The 27066-nt window shown below is 44.5% G+C and overlaps 1 protein-coding gene across 7 annotated transcripts in view; it reads right to left on the bottom strand.

Moving 5' to 3' along the window:
• prex2 (phosphatidylinositol-3,4,5-trisphosphate-dependent Rac exchange factor 2) overlaps positions 1-27066 on the bottom strand; it is a 943088-nt gene that overhangs the window by 203248 nt on the left and 712774 nt on the right. For 6 of the 7 annotated variants that reach the window (XM_085993112.1, XM_085993115.1, XM_085993113.1 and 3 more), the window contains 2 exons: positions 5206-5349; positions 4981-5095 (listed from right to left, as the gene is read on the bottom strand). In XM_085993112.1, the coding sequence (XP_085849238.1) occupies positions 4981-5095; positions 5206-5349 (259 nt within the window). Of the gene's footprint in view, positions 1-4980; positions 5096-5205; positions 5350-27066 lie in introns of those variants that run through there. The other variant, XM_085993119.1, reaches the window with a different exon arrangement.

Here is a 27066-nt window from a genome sequence, read left to right as displayed (position 1 = left end):
CCTGCAGAGTTCACAGAGGGCATACGACTTGCAGCAGATACTGCCCCAGGCAGTAGTTGTACTGCAACAATCAGTTATTTAGGCGGCCTGTCGAGTTACATGGAAAAAAGAGCAATCCTTAGCCTTAGTATTACAAGAAGCAGTCAACCTTCTAGAATGCACTACTAGAGACAGGGAGGTTCTTCATTGCCTTCAGTTTTTATGGCACTTGGACCATCTAGGCTCCCACAGAATAAAAGACTACAGGATATATCAGAAGTGAATTAATTTTATTAAATTGTACATTGTTACTAGAGCACACGTTTAATGTGTTTTATTGTCTCATTTGCTTCCTGCGTGATGTGAACTTCTCTGTGCGGGTTGTGTTTGTGTCATATTCCTTAGTTGAGGGTGTCAGGTGGTGGATGCATAGGCAACTGGTACACTAGGGATATAGAAGTCCTGCATCATTACCAAGACTCTTTGTTGGCCTCTGCTGGCCTAGTACTTTCAAGGGTGGCACTACTGTCACTTGTGTAGGCTACATGATGGTACAGAACTGTTTGAGTGCCAACTAGCTGGTCCTGTGTTATTTCATACATGTCACTGCTCCCCTCACAACACCCACTGATATTCATCAACATATAACAGTGGGCAACTGTGAGGTGTTGGAATTCCTCTATCATAATTATCTGCAATCCTGCCTCATGCAATTTGAAGTTGACCATGACTGCATTTTGAGATTTCAAAGTAAAGCCCCCATTGCAGCAGTGGGAACATTCATGAGAATTGATTCTATTATGCAAGTGGCTTGTCTAACTGGGGTCTCCACCGCAGATGCCATTGGCATTGCCACATGTTCCATGAAAGACTGCAGTCTAGATAACCAGAGCTGCATGATATCAATTGAGTGGAAACCAGCAGAGAATTTCCAGGAGTTGGACTCCTCCACATCAGCCAGACTACCTTCTATTATCATGTCCAAGGAGGCATGTGAGCCCACAATACAATGCTGTTCTACCAGTCTCTGTTTCAAAGTAGTTCCACGAAGGTCTGTAACCACATATGACTCAGTAGGGGCACTTAGCATGCTGAGTATCCGCCCTACTAGTATGGCCGCTCATCAACCATCACCACTACTCTGTGCCTCACCCTCTGTTTATCTGTGTTGTTTCCACCAGAGCTGGCAATGATTGGTGATTACATAAGGACCTGGATTAAGCAGTCAGCAATCATGGTACACAGCACTGCACTTGGAGTCACGAAGATCAAGGTGGCTGGCATGTTGCAAGTTGTCCTTTATAAATCCCTCAATCACACTGACAATTCAACAGCACAGACGAGCAGTTGTTGCCTAAGTTCCGCATCTACAACTTATGGAACCACGTTTCAATGTAGTATATGTATCCAAGTTCTGTTCAGGAGGATGGTGGCAATGCAGTCACACATTTTTTGGTGAACTATGCTGCTTAACTTTAAATCAAATCAACTTTTATTGTCATTGTTAGTGCACAAGTGCAGTACAACGAAATGTAGGCTTGCAGCTCCCGAGAGTGTACATTTAGATTAAGACATTTAAACATTCAACATACATTTGGCTTGTAATACATTAACATAAACATAACCATAATAAAGTGCATTGGCAGATGTGCAGGCTTTAGAGTTTATTTGTGGAGTTCAGTAGGATGACAGCCCTGGGAAAGAAGCTGTTCCTAAATCTGGTCGTACGGGTGCGAATGCATCTGTAGCGTCTCCCAGATGGCAGGAGGGCGAACAGACTGTGGCTGGGGTGGGTAGGGTCTTTGATGATGGACCGTGACCTCCGTAAACAGCGTTTCTGGTATATGTGCTATATGGTCGGTAGCCGGGTGCCGGTAATGCGTTGGGCAGTTTTGACTACTCGCTGCAGGGCTTTCCGGTCATAGTAGCTACAGCTGCCATACCATACTGTGATACAGTTCGTCAGGATGCTCTCTATTGTGCAGCGGTAAAAGTTAGAGCGGATCAGGGGTGACAGGTTGCACCCCTTCAGCCTCCTTAGGAAATATAGGCGCTGCTGGGCCTTCTTCACTAGAGAGGATGTATTGAGGGACCAGGAGAGGTCTTCCGTGATGTGGACTCCGAGGAACTTAAAGCTGTCCACCCTTTCCACCACAGCCCCATTGATGTGGATGGGGGTGTGACTTCCGCCTTTAGACTTCCTGAAGTCCACAATGATTTCTTTGGTTTTCTTGATGTTAAGGGCCAGGTTGTTATCGGCGCACCACTTCACGAGGTACAAACTTGTTGTAGCTTTTACAAAGATTGTAAATATCTTAAAACTATACTTAGCCATTACAAATTCCATAAGGGGCAAAAGAAAGTTGGCAAAATAAATGCGGAGGCAGGAAGCAGAATTTGGAGGCATGTAATGAAGCGATGACTACTCGAATCCCATTTGATGCCGGTAAAATGGAGGTGTTGCTGCATGAGGTAGTTGCAAGGAGAGCTGCCCTGTTTGGGTTTCCAGGGCACTGCTCCACAGGACGGCAGTGCAGAGTACTTGGCAGAAGATGAAAGCTAGAGTCAACAATATGTATGGGGGGAAAAATTCGGTATCGCCCCATTTGGGGCGCCGTTATCGGCCGTGCGCAAAGTTCAGCGCCTGGCACTAATTATCGCCTCTGACAGCAAACTTGGCTTTTATCACCCCTGGAGGTGATTGGAGCGATAAATCAGGTGCTTCACACCTGTCTTAAGGCGCAAATGCCGAGGAGTGAGGCGCTACTTCAGAGTGCTGGCGAAGCAAGGAAGGGCAAATCAAAATAAACCTGCAAAGTGCTGCTCAGTACTCAAAACTCTTTCACATGGCATTGAATCTCTCCAGAAGTCTCTCTCTCTCTCAATCTGACTGCGTGGTACAAAAATGTTACCGACAAAAAAAGGCAGGAAGCGGTCGCCTTTAAATAGCGCTCCCCTAGTCCCTTTCTGACAGCATAACGCTCTCCTCAACCTGTCGTTGCTAGCGGCAGGGGGCGCCACTCAATATCCGGTCCGGGGCGCTAACGGGGCGTTGCGCACTTGAATGACGTCACAATCTGCCGGCGCAGGAGATCGTGGCGGAAGTGTTTAGCGCCGCCGCAAAATGTCTAGTTAATTTCGCGAGCGGCACAAACATCGCCGCGCCCGGCCTCTAGTTGCTTTGTGCCCCAATTGGCGCCCTCTTAAGGCGCTAACAGGAGGCGCAAACAACTGAATTTTTCCCCCCTAGTACCCACAGGACTTAGGAACAGATGTGCAAGAATATGACACACATCAGGGAAGTTGCCAGGATAAGATTATTCAATACTACAATTTATGAGGTAGAAGGCTCAAGTATCCCTGTCACTAAATTATCCTGTCAATGTGCTTCACATTTACTGCTGGTCCATGCCAAGCCCACGCAAAATCTTACGGCTCTTTCATTTTTTTGTATATTCATACTTCAACAGCGCACACATACAAGCTGAAACTTTCAATTGATACCCTTGGTACTTCAAAGGGCGTCACACATAAAATCAACCCAGTTGCACAATGAATGTTTACATCATGAAACAGAAGATGGCTGCATGTCTACCATTAATGACCTATCTAATCTGTGAAATGCAGCACTAAGCTGATTTTGGGCAGCTATGTCATGCTTCTATTGGTATTCAATGGGAAAGAGGAAAGTTCTGGGCATCCTGACCTATGCATCAATTGCCTGTTTGATACATGTGTGTCGGGGGGAGGGTGCATAGGGGTTCATATTGCAGATGATTCTTTGCTCATGTGAAAGGAATCATAGAGAAAAAAAATGAGGGAGATGGGGACCTTCACTGTCAATGACAGTGCCATCCCTATTGTTCAGGTCAGCTGAAGATGTCCTTACCAATAAGTGAATGGTACAAAAAAAGGCAAAACAGCAGAAAATGTCAAATGCAGCTTTAACATTAGAAAAATATAAAATGGATGCACACTACGCACAAGACTGAATTGTCTGAAAGATTCGAAGGTTCTATATATTTCTCTCAAGTCAATCTGTAAAATTTAGTACAAGTTAATAATTAAAAATTTAGTCTTACATTTGTTATACCGTAAAAAATAATGAAGGGGAGCTTTCTTTCCTTAATTTTGGATTTTATAAATCCTTGCTCTCACCGTCCAGTTTCCTATTCAATTTAAAACACAAATCTACAAATATCTTTGGGATTAAATTTCTTCTGTAGATAATTATAGTAAAAAGTGAGCCCGAGTACAAAACAACATCATAACATTTTCAGTAAAATTATTAACAGGAGGAACTTCACTCTCTCAATGTCACAGCTGTATATAGCAACAACTCTTTACACTTTTATAAAAGGAGGTCCTGATATAAAAAGGATTGAATACTGCTGCCATAGTTAGGTAAATTTTTTAATACGTAGATTCCGGTGGATTTTATTCTAAGAGACCCGAGTCAAGATTTTGCAATATTGATGTTTAAATGAAGCAGCTGCCTATCTAAGGTGGTAACTACCATCGTTGTTGAGCTCGTCCCAGGGAATATACGTCAGTGGGCAGAGCGGGAAGGTGTTCCACCAGGCAGACCCTGGTGCCCATTTCCTGATGCCAGTCACCCAATTTTCACTGCAATAACAGATGGCTGGCATCAGAAAGTCCAGGTTTGGAGGTTGGTAATTAGTTGGTTGGCTAATTGCCTGACTGTAGAATTTTCTGGCAGATTCCTGGCAAAAAGCAAATTAGCTCCAGCACTGCTATAGTCTATCATTCTATTTTGTAAACTGATTTGCTTTTCAGTGAGCGACCCACTCAGTATTGTCAGGATGTAACTGTGTTACCAACTGGAGTTACTGTACTTCCTTCTATTTACTAACTGCTGAATAGCACTGCAAGATAATTTACAAGAAAAGAATGCCTCTTTTGAATGATTCCCAATATTCAAAAACACTTCTATCAACTAGAAACATTCATCACAAAATGTAGGACAAATGGTGCCCTTACCTGAGCTTTTGACAGTATCGTTTTACGTTCTCCAGAGAAGCTGCATTGATCTGTGCCTGGAGTTCTTCCACAGACACATTGTCTGTGTAGTAATAGCCCTCCATACTTTCCATTGCTATATGGGAGAGACATTTCAGTACTCAGTTTTATGAATTTTAAGCAATAAGCAGGATCAGAGAAAATGCAGCAACAGCAAAACTGTGATATGTGGAAAGTATCCCATACCTTGTGTAAAGAGCACTGGGTGAACTTTAAAACCGCCTCCATTCTTTAACCTCTGAGGAAGCTGCTCAAAATTGTAGTTCTCAAGGTAGAAAAACACTTTTAAGGCTTGTCGGTTTCCTTCTACTTTGTATGTGACAGGATTATCTGCATGAAACAGAAAAACCAAGTAAATGCAAGTTACCAGATTCTCCTCACTCTAATGATGGCCCCAATTTTAAATCAGGCCAGCTGCGGAGGCGGGAGGCAAACCATCCTGAACTTGGCAGTGTGAGGCCCGAGGCATTGCTGGGTGAGTCCCACAGGCAATTTTCATTGCTCAACCTCACCATGGTTTGTTCCAGGCGGGCAGGGTTAAAATCACCCTCTATGTTTGAACACTGCTAAAAGCTGAAGATAGTGATGGGATTCCAATAATACTGTGTTGGATTTTTTTAAGAACAATTCCTCCTTTTAAGCTATTTTTACCCTTTCTCTTTTGGGTTCCCTGTGCAATACACCAATGAGGACTCAGAGGGATAGGTAGGCAGCCTACTCCCAGAAGTACAGCAATATTTGGCTTGTTGTCCTTTTTTAATAACACCTCTGTGAAGCACCTTGGGACGTTTATGTTAAAAGTACTATATAAATGCAAGCTGTTGTGATGGTGGTGGCGATAGTGCATCCAATAAGGGGTTTGGTGGGGAATTCCAGGATTCCGACCCATCGATGATGAAGAAACAGCAGTATATGTCCAAGTCAGGATGTCAGGTGACTTGGAGGTGATAGTGTTCCCATGACATACTTGCTCTTGTCCATTAAAAGTGATGAAGGACATAGAATACATTTGCCAAATACGGACAGGGGTATTCAAAGCCCATGAAAATTACAGGAATACATCATTCAATATAATTTCCAGCATTTGTGCCCTAGTAACACTGTTTGCTGGGAATGCCCATACATACGTTCCAGGTGTACAGAGTTGTTATGATGACAGGGGCAGAAATTTAGAATTTAGTGGCCCACGACAGCCTTCACAACTGATAATGGGAAGATCAATTGCATCGGCTAAGGGTTTTTTTTTTAGTCGGGCCCAGAGGGCATTGGCCACAATACACCACAGCATGCTGCTGAGGCCTTCCACAGCTATTTTCCAACCCCTTAACCTGACAGAGATGAAAAACCTGCCCAAATTACTTAAATGACCCTGACCCTGAAAAAATGGCTGAAGAGGCATTGAGATTCTGTCAAAGCTTGATGAACTTGAACTGTTTCTTACAGCAGAATTATTAAAAATTATAGTGATTTTTATTTACAATAATCTAATCGTTTGTCCATCCAAAGATATGATGGGAGTCGATCTGCCTCCCTACTTTCTCCCTGAGCCCAAATTGAAGTGCCCTCAACCTGCTTATGCTTGTTGATTCAAATCACTACCAGGACCCCACTGTTCAGTTGGCACAGGTGGGAGGCATGTGTACATCATTCCCACATCAAACATTTACAGGCTTGTCCAGGTAGAAGTGCTCTGCCTCCCCTAAGGGAAATCCCCAGAAGTGCACAGGACTTGCAAAGACCCATTTTTCTTCTGCTTTTATGCCCAAGAAATAGACATTCTCGGGTGCAGAGCAGCCGAAAATCAGCTCCAACATTACTACTACCTGTCTCTCACAGATCAGTACATATATAAATACTTATACATAGAATCATAATAAAATGGTGCAGCACAGAACCAGGTAATTTGCACCAATGCTTTTCACCACATGGCTACCTAGTCTAATCCCACTCTCTTGCTCACCCCTCTTTTTTTTCCAAGTAACTATCTAATTCCTTTTGAAAACAATTTATGGACTCTACTTTGTGGCAGAAAATTCCACATCATAAAAATAGTGTCAAGATAGTTTTTTCTAACCTTCCCTTTAATTCTTCATGATTATCTTAAATTTCTGCCTGCTTATCTGGCTGACCAATGGAAACAATCCATCACTATTTACCTTATCACAATCCTCCCTAATGTTGAAGATTTCTATCCCTTAACCTATTCAGGTGTAGTGAAAAAAGCCCTAACTTCTCAAGTCTCTCTTCATAACTGTTACTTCATCCCTGGTGACATGAATAATGACAGTTAAGAAAAAGCTGTTTCCATGCCTATGCCATGTATTCAAAACCTATTATCACAGCACTCACTGTTCTGGCTCCCACTGTGTTAATTAATCATTTAATTTTCTAGTTGCAGCTGTATTATGTACATTTATTTCATTTGCAGGATTCCTAACAGACGTGACATTCTTGAGTCGATGTAGCTATAAAGGTGAAATATTATCATAACAGTTTACAGAAATGACAGATTATAGATCTGATCTTAAATCGGGGTGCGAGTTTGGCATAGGGGCTTCGAGACGAGTGTCAAGCTCACCTGGTCAAAGGTAATTACAAAGATATGAAGGCAGACTTGGTTAAAGTGGACTGAGAAAATATATTACAGGGTAAGACTGTAGAAAAGCAGTGGCAAACATTTAAGGAGATATTTCATAACTCTCAGCAAAGATATATTCCAGTGAGAAAGAAAGACTCTAAGAGAAGGATGAACCATCCATGGCTAACTAAGGAAGTAAATGATGGTATCAAATTAAAAACAAAAGCATACAGTGTTGCAATGAATAGTGAAAGGCCAGTGGATTGGGAAATTTTTCAAAAGCAGCAAAGGATGACTAAAAAAATGATAAAGAGAAGATAGATTATGAGTGTAAGTTAGCAAGAAATATAAAAACAGGCAGTAAGAGCTTCTACAGGTATATAAAAAGGAAGAGAGTAGCTAAAGTAAACGTTGGTCCCCTAGAAGATGAGTCTGGGGAATTAATAATGGGAAACAAGGAAATGGCGGAGACCTTGAACAAATATTTTGTATCGGTCTTCATGGTAGAAGACACTAAAAGCATCCCAATAATGGATAATCAAGAGGCTATTGGGGTGGGGAACTTAAAACAATCACTATCACTAGAGAGAAAGTACTAGGTAAACTAACAGGACTAAAGGTGGACAAGTCCCCTGGACCCGATGGCGTGCATCCTAGAGTCTTAAAAGAGGTGGCTGCACAGATAGTGGATGTATTGGTTGTAATCTACCAAAATTCCCTAGATTCTGGAGAGGTCCCAGCGGACTGGAAAACCGCAAATGTAATGCCCCTATTTAAGAAAGGAGGGAGACAGAAAGCAGGCAACTATCGACCAGTTGGACTAACATCTGTCATTGGGAAAATGCTGGAGTCCATTAATAAAGAAGGTGGTAGCAGGACATTTAGAAAATCATAATGTAGTCAAGCAGAGTCAGCATGGTTTTATGAAAGGGAAATCATGTTTGACAAATTTTCTGGAGTTCTTAGAGGATGTAATGAGCAGGGTGGATAAAGGGGAACCAGTAGATGTCGTGTATTTGGATTTCCAGAAGGCATTCGATAAGGTGCCATATAAAAGGTTACTACACAAGATAAGAGGTCACGGGGTTGGGGGTAATATATTAGCATGGACAGAGGATTGGCTAACTAACAGAAAACAGAGAGTCGGGATAAATGGGTCATTTACAGGTTGGCCAACTGTAACTAGTGGGGTGTCGCAGGGATCAGCGCTAGGGCCTCACCTATTTACAATCTATATTAATGACTTAGATGAAGGGACCGAGTGTAATGTAGCTAAATTTGCTAATGATACAAAGATAGGTGGGAAAGCAAATTATGTGGAGGATACAAAGAATCACCAGAAGGATATAGATAGGCTAAGTGAGTGGGCAAAAAACTGGCAGATGGAGTTTAATGTGAGAAAATGTGAGGTTATTCACTTTGGTAGGAAAAATAAAAGAGCAAATTATTATTTAAATGGGGAGGGATTACAAAATGCTGAGGTACAGAAAGATCTGGGGGTCCTTGTACATGAATCACAAAAAGTTAGCATGCAGGTACAGCAAGTAATTAGGAAGGCAAATGGAGTGTTGGCCTTTATTGCAAAGGGAATGGAGTATAAAAGTAGGGAAGTCCTGTTACAACTCTACAGGGTGTTGGTGAGACCAGACCTGGAGTACTGTGTACAGTTTTGGTCTCCTTATTTAAGGAAGGATATATTTGCATTGGAGGCAGTTCAAAGAAGGTTCACAAGGTTGATTCCGGAGATGAAGGGGTTATCTTATGAAGAAAGGTTGGGCCTATACTCATTGGAGTTTAGAAGAATGAGAGGGGATCTTATTGAAATGTATAAGATTCTGAAGGGGCTTGACAGGGTAGTTGCAGAGAGGATGTTTCCCCTCGTGGGGGAATCTAGAACTAGGGGGCATAATTTCAGAATAAGGAGGCACCCTTTTAAATCGGAAATGAGGAGGAATTTTATTTCTCAGAGGGTCGTGAATCTTTGGAATTCTCTTCCCCAGAGAGCTGTGGAGGCTGGGTCATTGAATATATTTAAGGTGGAGATAGACAGATTTTTGAATGATAAGGGAGTCAAGGGTTATGGGGAGCAGGCAGGGAAGTGGAGTTGAGGCCAAGATCAGATCAGCCATGATCTTATTGAATGGCGGAGCAGGCTCGGGGAGCCAAATGACCTACTCCTGCTCCTACATTTTATGTTCCTATGTGATGTGCCGAATAACGGTCTGAATCCAAGAGGTTAAGGCTTAAAAGTCAAGGCTTTTATTAAGAACATAACATCAAATTAACACAGGGCACCCATCATTCATCACCGACACAGTCTTTATGAGTAAAACCCAGCTCTTATAAGTAAGACTCCCACCAATCCGAAGGATCCAGAGGGGCAGGGCTAGGGAGGAGCATTAGTGGTTACACCTGTAGAACATTCCAGACATTAACAAGTACAACAACAACAGCCAGTACAAATGCCAGAACACAAATGCCAGAACACAGAGTTATTTCATCACACTATGTTCTTATGGTCATGCTGGAGTGGTGCCTGGGCCATTTTAACTCCCAGCCCTCATTTCCATCTCTCAATTGAGTCTCCCGACAAATCCCAGCAGGAATCAGTGCTTGGCCGGTGGGTGGGAGAAGCCCGGGGCAAGGGAGGTCCAAAGTTTCCTTGTGGAGCCGATAGGAACAAACCTGCTCCTTCAGGTCCACATGGAGATTGTAAAAATGTTTTAAGCCTTACCTTCTCAGCCCTTCTCTGGGCCTGCTCCTGCCTGCCACCAGCTTTATCTGGCAAGCCTGGCACCAGGCATGGCTCACGTGACTGCACATTACAATCACGTCAGGGTCCTACTTACATCACAGGATCCCAACTTTTACATATTTATGAGGCCCTTGCCTACATGCACCAAGGGCCTCACATAGGGCAAAACATGTCAGTTAAACTGGTGATAGACATGAGCACGGTGTCAGCCCAGAGGGGAGGACGCTGCCTCTATTAAAATCTCCACACTCCCTTATCTCAGTGGCAAAAGGGGTTAAAATCATCCCTCATATTATATTATAGGTCTAAACTGGAGACATAGGTCACTGGTACATACTTAAATTTTGTTCTGAAATCGCAGCACAAAACAGGCAGAAAAATGTAGTCACGATTATCCCCCTCCAATTTCTTTTGCAATTGTTCTTTGTTTACAACAGCTTTGAGGTCTTCTGGCTGCTATCCTATATACACAATGAATTTAATCTATATCTATGTGTTCATGCAGCAAGGCGAAACATGTCACTTAAACTGGTGGTGGGCATCAGCGCAGCCTCCTCCTGGAGGGGAGGATTTTAGCAAAGAGGTCAATAACCAGGGGGCATAGATTTAAAGTAATTGGTAGAAGGATTAGAGGGGATTTGAGGAGAAATGTTTTCATCCAGAGGGTGGTGGGGGTCTGGAACTCACTGCCTGAAAGGGTGGTAGAGGCAGAAACCCTCATCACATTTAAAAAGTACTTGGATATGCACTTGAAGTGCCAAAAGCTACAGGGCTACGGACCAAGAGCTGGAATTTGGGATTAGGCTGGATAGCTCTTTCTCGGCGGGCACAGACACAATGGGCCGAATGGCCTCCTTCTGTGTTGTAAATTTCTATGATTCTATGAACACATAGTGATAGATTAAATTCATTGTATATATAGGATAGCAGCCAGAAGATCTCAAAGCTGTTGGCTTTGTTCCCTACTTCTGAGCACGTCTCTTTCAGCGGGCACATCTCTTTCAGTGGGCATTGTGCTAGTGAGTGAGCCTTACTAAGTGGCTTGGGTAGTGGATCACTCCAATTCCAGGAAGTGGCAGTGGCATTATTGTGAACTGCTCTGCTTGTCTGCTGTATCAGTCCCTGATAGGCACTGCTTGCATCACTAGAATTTGGGAGTTTTCCTATTTCAGTGCAGTGAGCTTGCGTCGGATGTTTCTATATGTGGAGACGTCATTACACCTGGTCTCCACCCCCTTTGTGTTTGATATACATTACCTTGGATATTATCCAGTAGGTGAGGCATTTAAATCGTATGATAATGACACCAGAGTGACATCAGAATGCTCCTTGCATCATATTCCTGGGTTTCCATTTGGAAGACACCAAAAAAGAAGGTTGCCGAAAGAAAGTGGGCTTTGGAGATTGTGGCCTGCACTTTCAGATTGGAAGATCTGAAAAGGATTCAGCTGCAACCTCCTAACATCTCTAAAAATTCAAGTTTTAAGGCCAGCAAAGAGTAGCAGTGAGGATGGAGAAATTCTGTTTGCTGCAGGCCTGTTCCATTCTATGGGACAGAATCACCTCCAAATGAGGGCCAAAGCATGCCAATGAGCTGAACCTGGAAACTCAACTGGGTTCAATTGCACTCCAGTTGGATGCATGGGGTTGGGGTGGGAAGGAAGAGAAATTTCAGCCCCATTGCTTCTGCAGTGCTGCTGCACGGTTCTCCTCAAAATTATTGTTTTATATAGCTTCCATTTCATTGCCAAACATGATTTTCTACACCAAAGCACAAAGTAACCGCTATTTATATTGCCAGCAGTTACTTTTTTCATGCCACAATGATTATTGTTGTATTATTACCCCATGAATGATGCTAATTTTATCCTTATACTGGTCATATTCGTTTGTACTATGATTTTCAGAACAACTGAATTGAAATTAAATGAGATTGCTCTTCAAACAGATCAATGAAGGGGTCATTCATAATTTTCAAATTTATTTGCCACGGTGCAAAGAACTGGTTTGCATATTGTAAAAAGGATTACAACGAGAAGTATTACAAAACAGTAAGAAAAAGTTAATGGAAATGTAAACAGAAAATCATGGTGATCATGTGTCAAATTCTCAATATATGCTCCTGGCAGGCAAAGCTGCCAACTGGGAGCACAATTTTGTAATATTACCCTTAGTTATTCTTGTTGTGTGCTACCATTCAGGTTACTAACAGGTCCTACTTGCTAAGGGTGATCAGCATTTCTTTATATTTGGATTAGAAGTTTCAAAATGAACATTCTCTATAATTCACAGAATAAAGTCAATTTGGAAGCAGGGACTGCCTCCGACAGGCGGTCAGAAAATGGACAACAGGACACCAGAAGCTTGATGGTGTTTCTATCACTATCACCAAGACTCAGATGTGCACCTCCCAAATTATCACAACAATAGGCATGTACCACTAAAACACTACACCAACTCTGCATCCCTTCTCAAACAAACACACCATTTATTGTATCTTTAGAGGAGTCGTTCCATAAGAACATAAGAAATAAGAGAAGGAGTAGGCCATACGGCCCCTCGAGCCTGCGCTGCCATTCAATAAGATCATGGCTGATCATCGACCTCAACTCTACTTTCCCGCCCGATCTCCATATCCCTTGATTCCCCTAGAGTCCAAAAATCTATCTATCTCAGCCTTGAATATACTCAAAGACTCAGCATTCACAGCCCTCTGGGGCAGAGAATTCCAAAGATTCACAACCCTCTGAGTGAAGGAATTCCTCCTCATCTCGGTCTTAAATGGCCTACCCCTTATCCTGAGACTATGCCCCCTAGTTCTAGACACTCCAGCCAGGGGAAACAACCTCTCAGCATCTACCCTGTCAATCCCCTTCAGAATCTTGTATGTTTCAATGCGATCACGTCTCATTCTTCTAAACTCCAGAGAGTATAGGCCCATTCTACACAATCTCTCATCATAGGACAGCCCTCTCATCCCAGGAATGAATCTAGTGAACCTTCGTTGCACCGCCTCCAAGGCAAGTATATCCTTCCTTAGATAAGGAGACCAAAACTGCGCACAGTACTCCGGGTGTGGTCTCACCAAGGCCCTGTACAATTGTAGCAAGACTTCCTTATTCTTATACTCCAACCCCGCTCATGGGATGTGGGTGTCACTGGCAAGGCCAGCATTTATTCCGCATCCCCAACTGCCCTTGAGAAAGTGGTGGTGAGCTGCCTTCTTGAACCGCTGCAGTCTGTGAGGTGAAGCTACTCCAACAGTGATGTTAGGGAGGGAGTTCCAGAATTTTGACCCAGTGACGAATGAATGGCAATATATTTCCAAGTCAGGATGGTGTGTGACTTGGAGGGAAATTTGCAGGTGGTGGTGTTCCTATGCACCTGCTTACCTTGTCCTTATAGGGTGATAGAGGTCACGGGTTTGGGAAGTGCTGTCGAAGAAGCCTTGGGGAGTTGCTGCAGTGCATCTAGCAATATGGTTGACTCTTAACTGCCCTCTGAAATGGTCTAGCAAGCCATTCAGTTAAGGAAAATTAGGGATGGGCAATGGCCCAGAAATTTGGGTCGGGGGCTTCCCGCGGGTGCAAGCCCCCGACCTGCACTTACCTTGCGCGCCGGCCGTTGAGCTGTGGGCCCCCGTGGAATTCCGATCCGGGGCCTGGTCCAGCTGCCGGTGCGCAGTGCTTGCGTATCCCAGGGGTGCAGTTAGTTCGATACGTCCCCTGGGATCACGTGGGCCGTGGGGAGCCAATCGGAGCAGGGAATGCTCCATTCATAAGATTGACAGGAAGCACTGTCAAAACTTATAAATACTACGGCCCCAAAACAGCACTAAATCTTCAAATAAATTTTTTTTAAATCACATTTTTTAAATAAACTATAAATTACATGAAATAACTATTTTAAACAATAATTTAAATTTTTGAAAAAAATAATTTTATTTTTTAACGGGGCTAAAAATAAACTTGTCTTGCTTTAAAGTGTTTAAAAATAATAAACCTGTGGAAAAAATGTTTTAATTTTAATTAATTCACCACTTACCTTGTAAAAAGTAGGCCTTACCCTCCCGGGAAAACCTGCAAAAAAAAACAAAGTTCGATGCGCACGCGCAGCCTCTCCCGCGCACGCGTACGACCTCTTAACCCCTGCTTTCAGGGGAACGGAAGTGCCGGTTTCCCGCGCATGCGCAGTGCATGCAGGAAAACGGCACCTCCATTGGGCCTATGGGTGAGTACCCTGTGCGTACTCACCCGTGGAGACCCGAATTTCTGGGCCATTAAATGCTGGCCTTGCCAGCGATGCCCACATCCCAGGAACAAATAAAGAAAAAAAAAGATGGTGCACACTACAGCCACGGTGCACCAGCAGTGGAGGGAGTGAATGTTTAAGGTTATAGATGGAGTGCCAATCAAATGGATAGCGTCGAGTGTTGTTGGAGCTGCACTCATCCAGGCAAGTAGAGAGTATACCATCACACTCCTGACTTGTGCCTTGTAGATGCTGCAAAGGCTTTGGGGAGTCAGGAGGTGAGACACTCACTGCAGAATACCCAGCCTCTGACCTGCTCTTGTAGCCACAGTATTTACATGGCTGGTCCAGTTAAGTTTCTAGTCAATGATGACCCCCCAGGATGTTGATGGTGGGGGTTTCGGCGATGGTAATACCGTTGAATGTCAAGGGGCGGTGGTTAAACTCTCTCTTGTTGGAGATAGTAATTGCCTGGAACTTGTGTCACGAGAATGTTATCTGCCACTTATCAGTCCAAGCCTGAACATCGGCCAGGGCTTGCTGCATGCGGGCACGGACTGCTTCATTAGCTGAGGAGTTGTGAATGGAACTGAGCACTGTGCAATCATCATCAAACATCCCCTCTTATGATTCTATGATGGAGGGAAGGTCATTGATGAAGCAGCTGAAGATGGTTGGGCCTAGGACACTGCCCTGAGAAACTCCTTCAGTGATGTCCTGTGGCTATGATGATTGGCCTCCAACAACTACAACCATCTTCCCTTGTGCTAGGTATGACTACCCTGCTAGTTACATCCTCAACAAACTATAATAAATTTGTTAAACACGATTTTTCTTTCATAAAACCATGTTGACTCTGCCTAATCATATTATGGTTTTCTAAGTGCCCTGTTACCACTTCCTTAATAATGGATTTCAGCATTTTCCCGGTGACTGATGTCAGGCTAATTGGCCTGTAGTTCCCTGTTTTCTCTTTCCCTCCTTTTTTGAATAGCAGGGTTACATTTGCTACCTTCCAATCTGTTGGGTCTGTTCTAGAATCCAGGGTATTTTGGAAGATCACAAAAATGCATCCACTATCTCTGCAGCTACCTCTTTTAGAACCCGAGGATATAGGCCATCAGGTCCAGGGGATTTGTTGACCTTTAGGCCCATTTGTTTCTCAAGTACTTTTTCTCTACTGATATTAATTTCTTTAAGTAACTTATTCTTATTAGCCCCTTCGTTCTCCACTATTTTTGATATGGTTTTTGTGTCTTCTACTGTGAAGACAGATACAAAATATTTGTTTAAAGTCTCTGCCATTTCCTTATTCCCATTATAATTTCTCCTGTCTCAGCCTCTAAGGGACTAATGCTTACTTTTGCTACTCTTTTCCTTCTTACATACTTGTAGAAGCTCTTACAATCTGTTTTTATGTTTCTTACTCATTCACTCTCTTAATATTCTGTTTGCTCCCTTTTTATCAATTTTTTGGTCGCCTTTGCTGGTTTCTAACCCTTTCTCAATCCTCAGGCTTACTACGATTCTTTGTAACATTATAAGCCTCTTCTTTTAAGCTAATACTATCCTTAATTTCTTTAGTTAGCCACGGATACATCACTTTTCCTGTGGAGTTTTTATTTCTCAATGGAATATATATTCATTGAGAATTTTGCAATATTTCTTTAAATGTTTGCCACTGCTTATCTTCCGTCATACCTTTTAATCTAATTTCCCAATCTACCTTTGCCAACTCGCCCCTCATACCTATGTAATTGGCTTTATTTAAGTTTAAGGCTCTTGTTTCGGACTGAAGTATTTCATTCTCAAACTTAAAGTGAAATTGTATCATATTATGATCACTCTCCCCCAGAGGATCGTTTACTATGAGATTACTAACTAACCCTGTCTCATTACACAATACAAGATCTAAAATAGCCTGTTCCCTGGTTGGTTCCATGACGTACTGTTCCAGGAAACTGTCTCAAATGCATTTCATGAACTCGTCCTCCAGACTACCTTTGCCAATTTGATTTGCCCAGTCTTTATGAAGATTAATATCCCCCTCGATTATTGCATTCCCTTTGTTACAAGCTCCTATTATTTGTTAATACTCTGTCCAATGGTATAGCTACTGTTAGGGGGCCAATAAATTACTCCCACCAATGTTTTCTGCCCCATATTATTTCTTATCTCCACCCATACCGATTTGACTTCCTGATCTTCCAAGCCTAGATCCTTTCTCATGACTGTCCTATGTCATGTTTATTATCAGGGCTGCACCCACCTTTTCCATTCTGCCTGTCTTTTCCAAAACGTCAAGCTCCCTAAAATATTTAGTTTCCAACCTTGGTCACCTTGCAACCACGTCTGTGTAATGGCTATTAGATCAAACCCATTGATCTCTATTTGTGCCATTAATTTGTCTATATTGTTATGACTGCTTCATGCATTCAGATAAAGAGCCCTTAATTTGAACTTTTTACTATTATTCCCTGCTTTCACCTTATTGGCTAATGCACTATTACCATTAAACTCTCTGTCCCTTCCTCTCACACTCTGCTTATCTTTACCCAAATCGCTACACTGCTCCATTGCCGTGAGTATTCTCTTTAGTTTTCTAAATTTGCCCTCACCTGACACCACCCTCCAACACCCCCCCACCCATCCCACCACACCACCCCCGCTTTTTAGTTTAAAGCCCGATCTATAGCTCTAGTTATTCAATTCGTCAGGACACTGGACCCAGCCCGGTATCAGTGGAGCCCGTCCCCATGGAACAGCTCCCTCTTTCCCCAGTACTGGTGCCAGTGCCCCATGAATTGAAACCCCTTCCTCACATAGCACTGTTTGAGCCACGCTTTTAACTCTCTGATCTGCTTGTCCCTATGCCGATTTGCGCGTGGCTCAGGTAATAATCCGAACCAATGAGGTTCTGCGTTTTAATTTGAACTCTAGCTCCTCAAACTCTCTCAGCAGAACCTCATTCCTAGTTCTACCTATGTCGTTGGTTCCAACATGGACCACGACAGCTGGATCCTCCCCCTCTTACTTCAAATTCTTCTCCAGCCACAAGGAGATATCCTTAACCCAGCCACTGAGCAGGCAAGACAGCCTTCGGAACTCCTGGTCGCCGGTGCAGAGAATAACATATATCCCCCTGACTATACTGGCCCCTACTACTACTACAACATTCCTTTTCATTCTCCCCGCTTGAATGGCCGCCTGTACCATGGTAAGTTTGCTCATCCATACAGGAAGCAAGAACCTCATACCTGCTGGATAAGGGCAAAGGTCGAGTCTCCTCCAGCACTGAACCTGGGTCACCTTACCTGCCTGAGTCGCAGTCACGCCCTCCTGTCCCTGACCACTAACCAGACCTGTACCACTACCCAACCTAAGGGGTGTGACCGCCTCCTGGATCAAAGTGTTCAGGTAAGTCTCCCCCTCCCTGATGCCCCACAATGTCTGCACCTCGGAATCCAGCTCAACAACTAAGAGCTGAAGTTCCCCGAGATGCAGACACTTACTGAAGACATGGTCGCGACACTCTCCACAAAGTCCCAGTGCTGCAGTTGTGGCACACCAACTGCACTGCCATCCCTATATAACCTTGTTGTATTTATTTATTTATTTATTTATTTAATTAAAGATTATGGGCGGAATTTTGCCAGCTCTCAGTGGACGGGATGGGTGGTGGGTCAGCTGTTAAATTTAAAATGATTGACAGCGGGTCTGGAACCAGCTGTCAAAACGCGCACACTGGACTGTCCCAATGTCGGGTCTGTCAGCGCTGAGCAGACCCAATAGGCAGCAGTGGGGGAGACAAGTAAAATCATTAGTGGCTTGTTTACAGACATTTAACTTTTTTTCACAGCTTTTTGGATTTGACAGGTCACCCACCAGTTTCCCGCTGTGCCTAGATGGGAAACTGAGGCCTGAAGCTGAGGCGGGAGGTCAGTGGCCATTGAATCAGCTGATGAGTTGACAGCTTCAAATGTCAAGTCATAGCTCCCAGCTGATTGAGAAATGTTCGCTTAACCACTAGCTTCTCTAAACTGCATTTCCACTACAGATTCACCACGCTGCAAGTTTTTACACAAGTCTCCATCCAGTCTGACCTCATTACCTCTCCCACCATTGACAGATCGCTTCTGTCATCTCTACTTCACCTGCAATCTATTCCATCAGCGTGGGTGCCCTTGGTCTTCAGAATCCCACCACGACCAGCCCCAACACCAGCAGCACCAGGCACACCAGCAGCACCAACAACAACAAACTTCTCCGCAATCACCTGGTGCTGCACAGTACAGAGGGCATCAGCACCCGACCACATTGCTGCCTAGGAGGCCAGGAATGGCCTCACCATGGCCACATTTAATTCACTTGACGGTGTACACCCTGGCGACCACATGATGTGCCAGGTTGGCACCACCCCCACACCAACAACATGAAGTATCCCTACAATGCCCAAGCCATTCCTTTCACACCCATCAGCATTCACTGCAACTCACTAATTCACTTCCAAAGGTGCACACAAATCTTTCCAAGAACGCAAAGTGTTAAAAATAAAGGTTTCAATGTTTGACACCACATTAACAGAAACTTCACATGAACATTGGCTAAAACACCCAAGTGCCTACCCTTGTGTGTTGTTAGTTGGTATGATTGGACAAGGATGAAGGTGAGTGTGAGGGGTGGCTTGTGAGATGGGGAAGTGATAATGTAGATAGAGAGGGATGGATGGAGTTGCAAGGTAAGTTGGTGTGAGTAAGGATGTATATGAGTAGGGTAGGGAAGGCAGAGTGAGGTGAATGTGATGAGTGGCATAGCAGGATGAGGTGGAGTGTGGCTTTGCAGTAACATTTTGTGATCTACTGAGATCATTGAAAGGTTTGCAGCACTGCAGCCAGGTCCTCCTGACTACATCCCTGCTTGTGCCCTCTTGTGCAATGTGAAACCGGACTACGTTGGTGTCCTGGGGAGGTCTCTTCCACTCATGGGAAGGGAAGAGGACCTCCCTGCATGCTGTGACTCCCTCCATAAGCATATGCAGGGAGTCATGGGAGAGCCTGGGTGCAGCCCTGCACCTCCATTCAGGGCTTGTCCGTGTTTGCGGCACCTCAATGCTGTAGAACACTGACAGCACAAATATCAAACTAAATTTGGGCATGGCCCCTTTAAGGAAACCGGCTAATGACGTGTCATAAATAATGTCATTAGACCCACTTCCTTCAATTGGCCGGGAAATGCGCTGGGCGGGCTTAACAAGCCCAATCATCGGAAAGTAATTTCAGAGGCCGGGATGGAGACAGCAGCAGGGTCGAGATCTGCCACCGACGTTGCCCGCTATGGGCAAGTCGAGGTTTGTAAGTGTTTAATTAACTTTAGCTTATAATTTAGTTTTTAACTAATTACTAGATCTAGTTTACGTTATAGGTAGATGGAATTAAATATTTACCTGTAAAATAAAGCACTACAAGTTTTGGAGGCAAAAAGCAGCACCTCCTTCCCCCTCTGCTCTGAATTCCCACTCTCTCCAAATTCCCAACTTTGTTTAGATGCATTCCGTTTAAGACCACGCTGTGCAGACCTCAGATCAATCTCCCTGGTTGTTGTAATGTATATACCTTTAAGGGGGGGAACTATGTTTTACAGCTCATGTATACTGCAGTACCAGCAGTGACCACACCTGTATATAGCACTGAGTAGTAATCTGTACAGATCAGTTGCAGTGTGAGCCACGTTGAGTAAACACCTGTTGTACCGTTCTCCGCAGTCTGTGTCTTACTATACACGGACGCAACATTGGCGACGAAGCAGGTTCGAACCTACCTGCAACTCTGCATCACCTCCCAGGGATTCGTTCCTGGAGATCAGTGGATTGGAGGCCAAGGCCAGAGACTCAGGCGTCGACCACGGGCAACCGCCCAGTCATCCAGCAGAGACTCGAGAATTGCGGGGGAGGCTGTCGAGAGCCAGGCTTGGCTTTCCAGTCAAGGTGGTCCAGCGAAACGGGCTGGCAACAGGTAGTGCACAGACCCTTCCCGGACAGCAGCAGGCTAGAGCCCGACCGAGGGGCACAGCAAAGGGCCGAGCAGCGTCGATGGGGGAGAGAGAGGGCAGAGCGCACAGGGTGCAGCCGGTGTTCAGGGGCCGAGCAGCGTCGGAGAGAGGGAGAGAGAGATGCGCAGAAACCCGCGAGGCGCCGCCATTGCCACGAGGACCGCCGAGAGCAGCATTGGCAGCAGCACAGGAGAAGCGCGCGAAACCTACAGGGCGCCGCCATTGCCACGAGAACCGCCGGGAGCAGCGTGGCAGCAGCGGGGGAGGAAGGAAAGCACGGGAGACGCCATTTTAAGCCATTGGGAGACGCCATTTTAAACCACACCCAAAATGCCGAAGAGTAGCAATATCACCGTATTTGACAATGAAGTCGAAGATTGGACTACATATGTCGAACGAATAGAGGTGTACTGCAAGGCAAATGAGGTGTCAGATGACAAGAAAGCATCGGTATTGTTAAATTTAATGGGTGCAAAGACGTATGGTTTACTATAAAATCTAGTAACCCCAACGAAGCCAATGGAAAAGAGTTTTGAGGACATAGTAACTGATGTAATAAAAAGTCTCACACATCAAGGAACTTTAAAGTAAGCTTTAAACAACTTATAATTCTACTATATACAAGAGCGGTCTTCACCATGCCTCTAGGAGAAGCCCTTTTACTATACTGAGCAGTTCAGTATTTATACTAGTCCAAACACAGGAAGTGACGTATGCACAGGAAGTGATGTATGCACAGAGTTCACAGTTCACAGTTCACAGGAAGTGATGTGCACATCACTTCCTCCGGAAGTTATTTATTATTATTACATTCTTCCCTCCTGCGAGATTAGAAGGCTGTGGTTTTCCTTTTATTCCGCAGCCGCCGAACGAGGAAGAGTCGCACCCGTTTGGGTTCCCGTCGTAGAGGGTCACTGGTCCGCTTACATGCTGTTGGCCATTGGTCAGAGTCTGTGTGGCCTGGATTACCCTGTGAAGGGTCGGGGAGATCATGGCTTCGTGTACGAGCCCCAATAGGTGCAGAGTCGGTCTGTCTCTGTTCAGAGGGAGGTGCAAAGCTGGTCTGTGGCGGATCAGTACTTTGGTGCGCGGTACTGGGAGGGTCGCAACTTTGAGTACGGGGTTCTACCGGCACCAAGCTAGTTGGTGTCAGATCAGGATCCTGGAGAGGGGTACCCGGTAGGTTCCAAGAGGCTCCTGGTAAAATACCATCACTCGATGTCCCACTAGGTCCTGGTGGGCAGGGAGCCAGATCCCGTAATGATACGGTAGATTCTCGGCCGTCGGGATATCGTATGTATGCATAGGTGGGGTTGGCATCGGTTAGTTCGACCTCATCTACGAGAGGGTCATTTTTAGACGTCCGAACGTATCTTCGGAGTAGTACAGGTCCAGGAGTAGTTAGCCATGACGGGAGGGATGTCCCATAAGATGAGCGACGCTGGAATCCAAAGAACCGCTCATGAGGTGTAGTATTTGTGGCTGTAGAAAGAAGGGACCGTATAGAGTGCAATGCATCCGGAAGCACTGCTTCCCATTGCTGGTTTGGTAGGCCCCGAGATCTTAAAGCAAGATGTACGGAATTCCAGATGATACCGTTATACCTCTCTACCTGCCCATTTCCGATGGGATGATATGGCGTCGTTTTGCTTGTAGCAATTCCCCGTTCTGAGAGGTAGTCCTTGAGTTCCCTTGACATAAAGGATGGACCCCGATCCGAGTGAATGTAAGTCGCCATGCCACAGAGAGAAAATACCTGCTCAAGGCAGCAGATTACTGTGGACGCCAGCATATTGGAGCAGGGGAAGGCAAATGGAAAACGTGAATATTCATCAATCATGGTGAGCAAATATGTGTTCCGAGTTGAAGAGGGCACTGGGCCCTTAAAATCGATGCTAAGTCGTTGCATCGGTTGGGTTGCGTGTATGAGCATACCATCTGAGGGGCGGAAGAACTGAGGTTTTAATTCTGCACAAAGCCGGCATTCTGAGCACATTTTCTTTACATCTCCAATAGAAAAAGGGAGATTCCGTGATCGTACGAAATGTAGCATGCGTGTAACGCCAGGATGACACAATCCATTATGGACATCTATGAGAGTAGAGGACGATATAGTGGAGCAGAATGCTCGTGTGAGGGTATCCGGGGCCACATTCTCCTTGCCAGGTCGATAGTGAATGGTGTAACCAAAAGAGGCCAGTTCCATCCTCCAAAGCTGTATTTTATTATTCTTAATTTTGGTTCGTTTTCGATTATCGAGCATGAAGGCGACTGATCGCTGGTCCGTGATTAATGTAAAGTGCTGGCGAGCTAGGAAATGGTTCCACTTCCGTACCGCCTCTATGATGGCTGTGGCTTCCTTCTCAACCGGAGGATAATGTAGCTCGGCACCTTGTAAGGTCCTGGACATAAATGCTACAGGACGACCTTCCTGATTTAGAGTAGCCGAGATCGCCACCTCCGAGGCATCATATTCGACTATGAAAGGGAGATTCTCATCGATGGAGTGAAGAGCCGCTTTCTCCAACTGTTTTTTGAGAAGGTTAAAGGTTGCAACAGCCGCTGTTTCCAATGGAAATGATCTAGCATGCAGCAAGGGTTGGATTTTGTCTGAAAAATTAGGAATCCATTTAGCGTAGTATGCAAACAGACCGAGAGCCCAACGTAAAGAAGCCGGATTCTTAGGTGACGGGAGCTCTTGGAGCAGGCGAAGTCTTTCTGGGTCTGGCTTAATGATACCATTGCCTACACAGTAGCCAAGGATGTTGATGGTCGGTTGCGACTCAACAGATTTAGATTCATTCAAAGTTAAGTTACGGTGATGGAGAGCATCCCGAAATTTTTGGAGGTTGGCGTCGTGTTCCTATTGATCGTGACCTGCAATAGTAATGTTACCAAGATAGGGAAAAGTGTCCCTTAACTTTTCCTGCTTAACCAGGCCATCCATTGCCCGTTGGAAGACAGCCACTCCATTAGTAACCCCGAATGGGAGGCAACGAAATTGGTACAGCCGTCCATTAGCCTCAAAGGCCGTGTACTGCTTATCTGAGACCTTCAAGGGTACCTGATGATAGGCACTTTTCAAATCGTAAGTTGAGAACACTTTGTATTCGGCCAGTTTATTAACCATATCATCAATGCGTGGCAATGGGTAGGCGTCCAAGTCAGTATACTGATTGATGGTTTGCGAATAATCAATGCATAGTCGTTGTTTGTGAGGTTTTAGAGGGTTCTTGGCGATGACGATTTGAGCCCGCCAGGGCGACGAACATGGTTCGATGATATCCTCTGCTAAAAGTCGAGAGATTTCAGCCTCAATAAAAGTTTGGTCTTCCTGACTAAAGTGCTGCGATTTCGTTATTATTGGTTTGCATCGAGGAGGAATACTGGCAAATAATGAGGGTTCATCAAGTGAAGCTGCTGATAATGCACAAAACGGTAATTCAGACAGTATATTAGAAATAGTAAGTCCTGGTTTGGATCCGCCGAACTCAATGGTGAGTTTCTTATGCTGTTTTTGAAAATCCAGCCCTAAGATGAGATCACTACATAAGTCCTTGAGCACCGAAAGTCGGGTGGAGGGATACATGCGACCATTAAGTGTCATATCAATAATACAAAAGCCGGAGATTCTGGTATTAAGTGATGACTGAGCCATCGCAATTGCCTGGTCCGATGGGAAGATATGTAGTTTCAATTTCGCAACAATCTGTTCTCTAATGAAACTATCAGTACTTCCTGAGTCAATTAAGGCATCTAAGGTATGCCCATTAACTGAAACTTTTGTAGCTGCTTGAAACAGGTTCTGTGGGCAAGCAGCTGTAATTGGTGTGGTTGCACAGAGAGTGGCTGAAACTCTAGGTGTGCTTCTTCGGGAGAGAGCTCGAAAGGAAGCTTGATAGGTCCTAGCCGGAGCATCTTGATAGGCCCTAATTGGGGCAGTTCGGTAGGCCTTAGCTGGATAGGCCCTCGCAGAGGCTCTTGATTGGCAAACTTTTGCAAAGTGTCCCTTTTTATCGCAATGACTGCAGATCGCATTGCGAGCAGGGCAGAATTTCCTAGGGTGAAAAGAATCTCCACAAAAGAAGCATTCCTTCCTAGATTGCCAAGAGGCTGCTAAAGTTGGGTCATCCTCCTCTTCTTCATCAGAATTATCATCAGGATTAGATTCCTCCATGATAGGGTTCACCTGAGGCCACTTGAATCGTCTGGTTGCAGTTACAGCAGCAGATCGAGATCTGGGCAGCTGATAGAGGTCTGCATTTTTCTTTGCCAAATCCAGAGAACAAGCCAGGTCAAAAGCCTTTTGTAGCTCAAGTGTTTTACTTTCTAGCAGACACTGGCGTATAAATGGAGAGGCAATCCCGCAGATGAAAGCATCACAAATCATTTCTTCGTGGTACAGCTCAGCCGAGGCTGCCTGAAAGTTACAATCTACGCTGAGCCTGCGAAGTTCTTGAAGGGATTCGTTAATCGATTCCCCTGGCCCTTGTCGGGCTGTGGCCAGTAGATGTCTAGCATAGACCTCATTTGCGGTCTTGGCATATAGTTTTTTAAGTGCCCGGATCACCTCATCATAATTATCCCATTCATCAACATATTCAAACACTGTTGGGGTCACATAGTTGATAAGTATCCTCAGTTTAGTAGAAGCATTCGCTTTACATTCATCAAGAAAATTCTCAAAAGTACGGTACCAATGCTTCCATACCCTGCCAGCTGCTGGTGCATTTGGGTCCAAGTCCCGACGAGTAGGTTTAAGGATGTTTTCCATGATGGGTGGTTCCCTGGATCCTTAACTCCGAGTTTGTCCGAAGGTCTAGTATTTGTGAGTGTAAATACTAAGTTGTTTAAATTGATGTAATAAAAAGTCTCACACATCAAGGAACTTTAAAGTAAGCTTTAAACAACTTATAATTCTACGATATACAAGAGCAGTCTTCACCATGCCTCTAGGAGAAGCCCTTTTACTGTGCTGAGCAGTTCAGTATTTATACTAGTCCAAACACAGGAAGTGACGTATGCACAGGAAGTGATGTATGCACAGAGTTCACAGTTCACAGGAAGTGATGTGCACATAACTTCCTCCGGAAGTTATTTATTATTATTACAGTAACGATACTAAAGGAACATTTAAACCCCACATCGCTGCTGATAGCAGAAAGATTCAAGTTTCACAAACGGAACCAGCATAAGGATGAAAGCAATGCTGATTATTTAACAGAACTGCGCAAACTATCGAAACACTGCCAGTTTGGAGCGTGACTGGCAGATACCTTAAGGGACAAGTTTGTGTGTGGGCTTCAAAGTGAAGGAACCCAGAAATTAAAAGCAGAACCACAAGGGTAATAATCTCTGGATTATTACCTGAGCCACGAGCGAATTTGGCTAGGACAAATAAAATTAGAGAGTTAAATGCGTGGCTCAAAGACTGGTGTGGGAGAAATGGGTTTTGCTTCCTGGGACACTGGCACCAGTACTGGGGCAGGAGGGAGCTGTTCCGTTGGGACGGGCTTCACTTGGCCAGTGCTGGGACTAGAATCCTGGCGGATCATATAACTAGGGCTGTAGAGAGGGCTTTAAACTAACTAGTGGGGGGGAGGTTCCTAGAGAGCAAATAATAAAAATGACAACAGAGAAGGTCATAGACTTAGGTAGCAGTGGGGAAATTAAAAACCAGAGCGTGTCAGGAAGGGGCAGAAGGTATGGAGTAAAAGGTAAAGTAATAAAAAGGGCAAAAGCAGGAACTAAGTGTCACAAAACATCTTTGAAAGTTCTCTATCTGAATGCACGTAGCATACGTAACAAAATAGACGAGTTAATGGCACAAATAACTACATATGGGTATGATCTTGTGGCCATTACTGAAACATGGCTGCAGGGTGACAATGCCTGGGAATTAAACATACCAGGTTATTTAACGATCAGGAAGGACAGGCAGGAAGGAAGGGGAGGTGGGGTGGCTATGTTAATAAAGGAAGGAATCACTGTAATACAGAGAAATGATATTGGGTCAAAAGATCAGGATAATGAAACAGTTTGGGTGGAGTTAAGGAATAATAAGGGGAAAAAAACACTACTGGCGTAGTCTATAGGCCTCTGAACAGTGGCAACTCTGTTGGACGGAGTATCAATCAGGAAATAGTTGAGGCTTGTAATAAGGGAACATCTATAATTATGGGGGATTTCAACCATCATATTAATTGGACAAATCAAATTGGGCAGAGCAGCCTTGAGGATGAGTTCATTGAGTGTATTAGGGATGGGTTTCTTGAGCAGTATGTAACTGAACCGACCAGGGGGCAAGCAACCTTAGATCTGGTCCTGTGTAACGAGACGGGATTAATTAAAAATGTCCTAGTAAAGGATCCCCTTGGAATGAGTGACCATAACATGGTTGAATTCCATATTCAAT

Source organism: Somniosus microcephalus, chromosome 7 (genome assembly GCF_052327205.1).
Source record: "Somniosus microcephalus isolate GS21.2 chromosome 7, FLI_Smic_1.0, whole genome shotgun sequence".
Taxonomy (NCBI): domain Eukaryota; kingdom Metazoa; phylum Chordata; class Chondrichthyes; order Squaliformes; family Somniosidae; genus Somniosus; species Somniosus microcephalus.
Note: the sequence above shows the minus strand (reverse complement) of the source record. Positions and strands in the feature narration are given on the sequence as shown.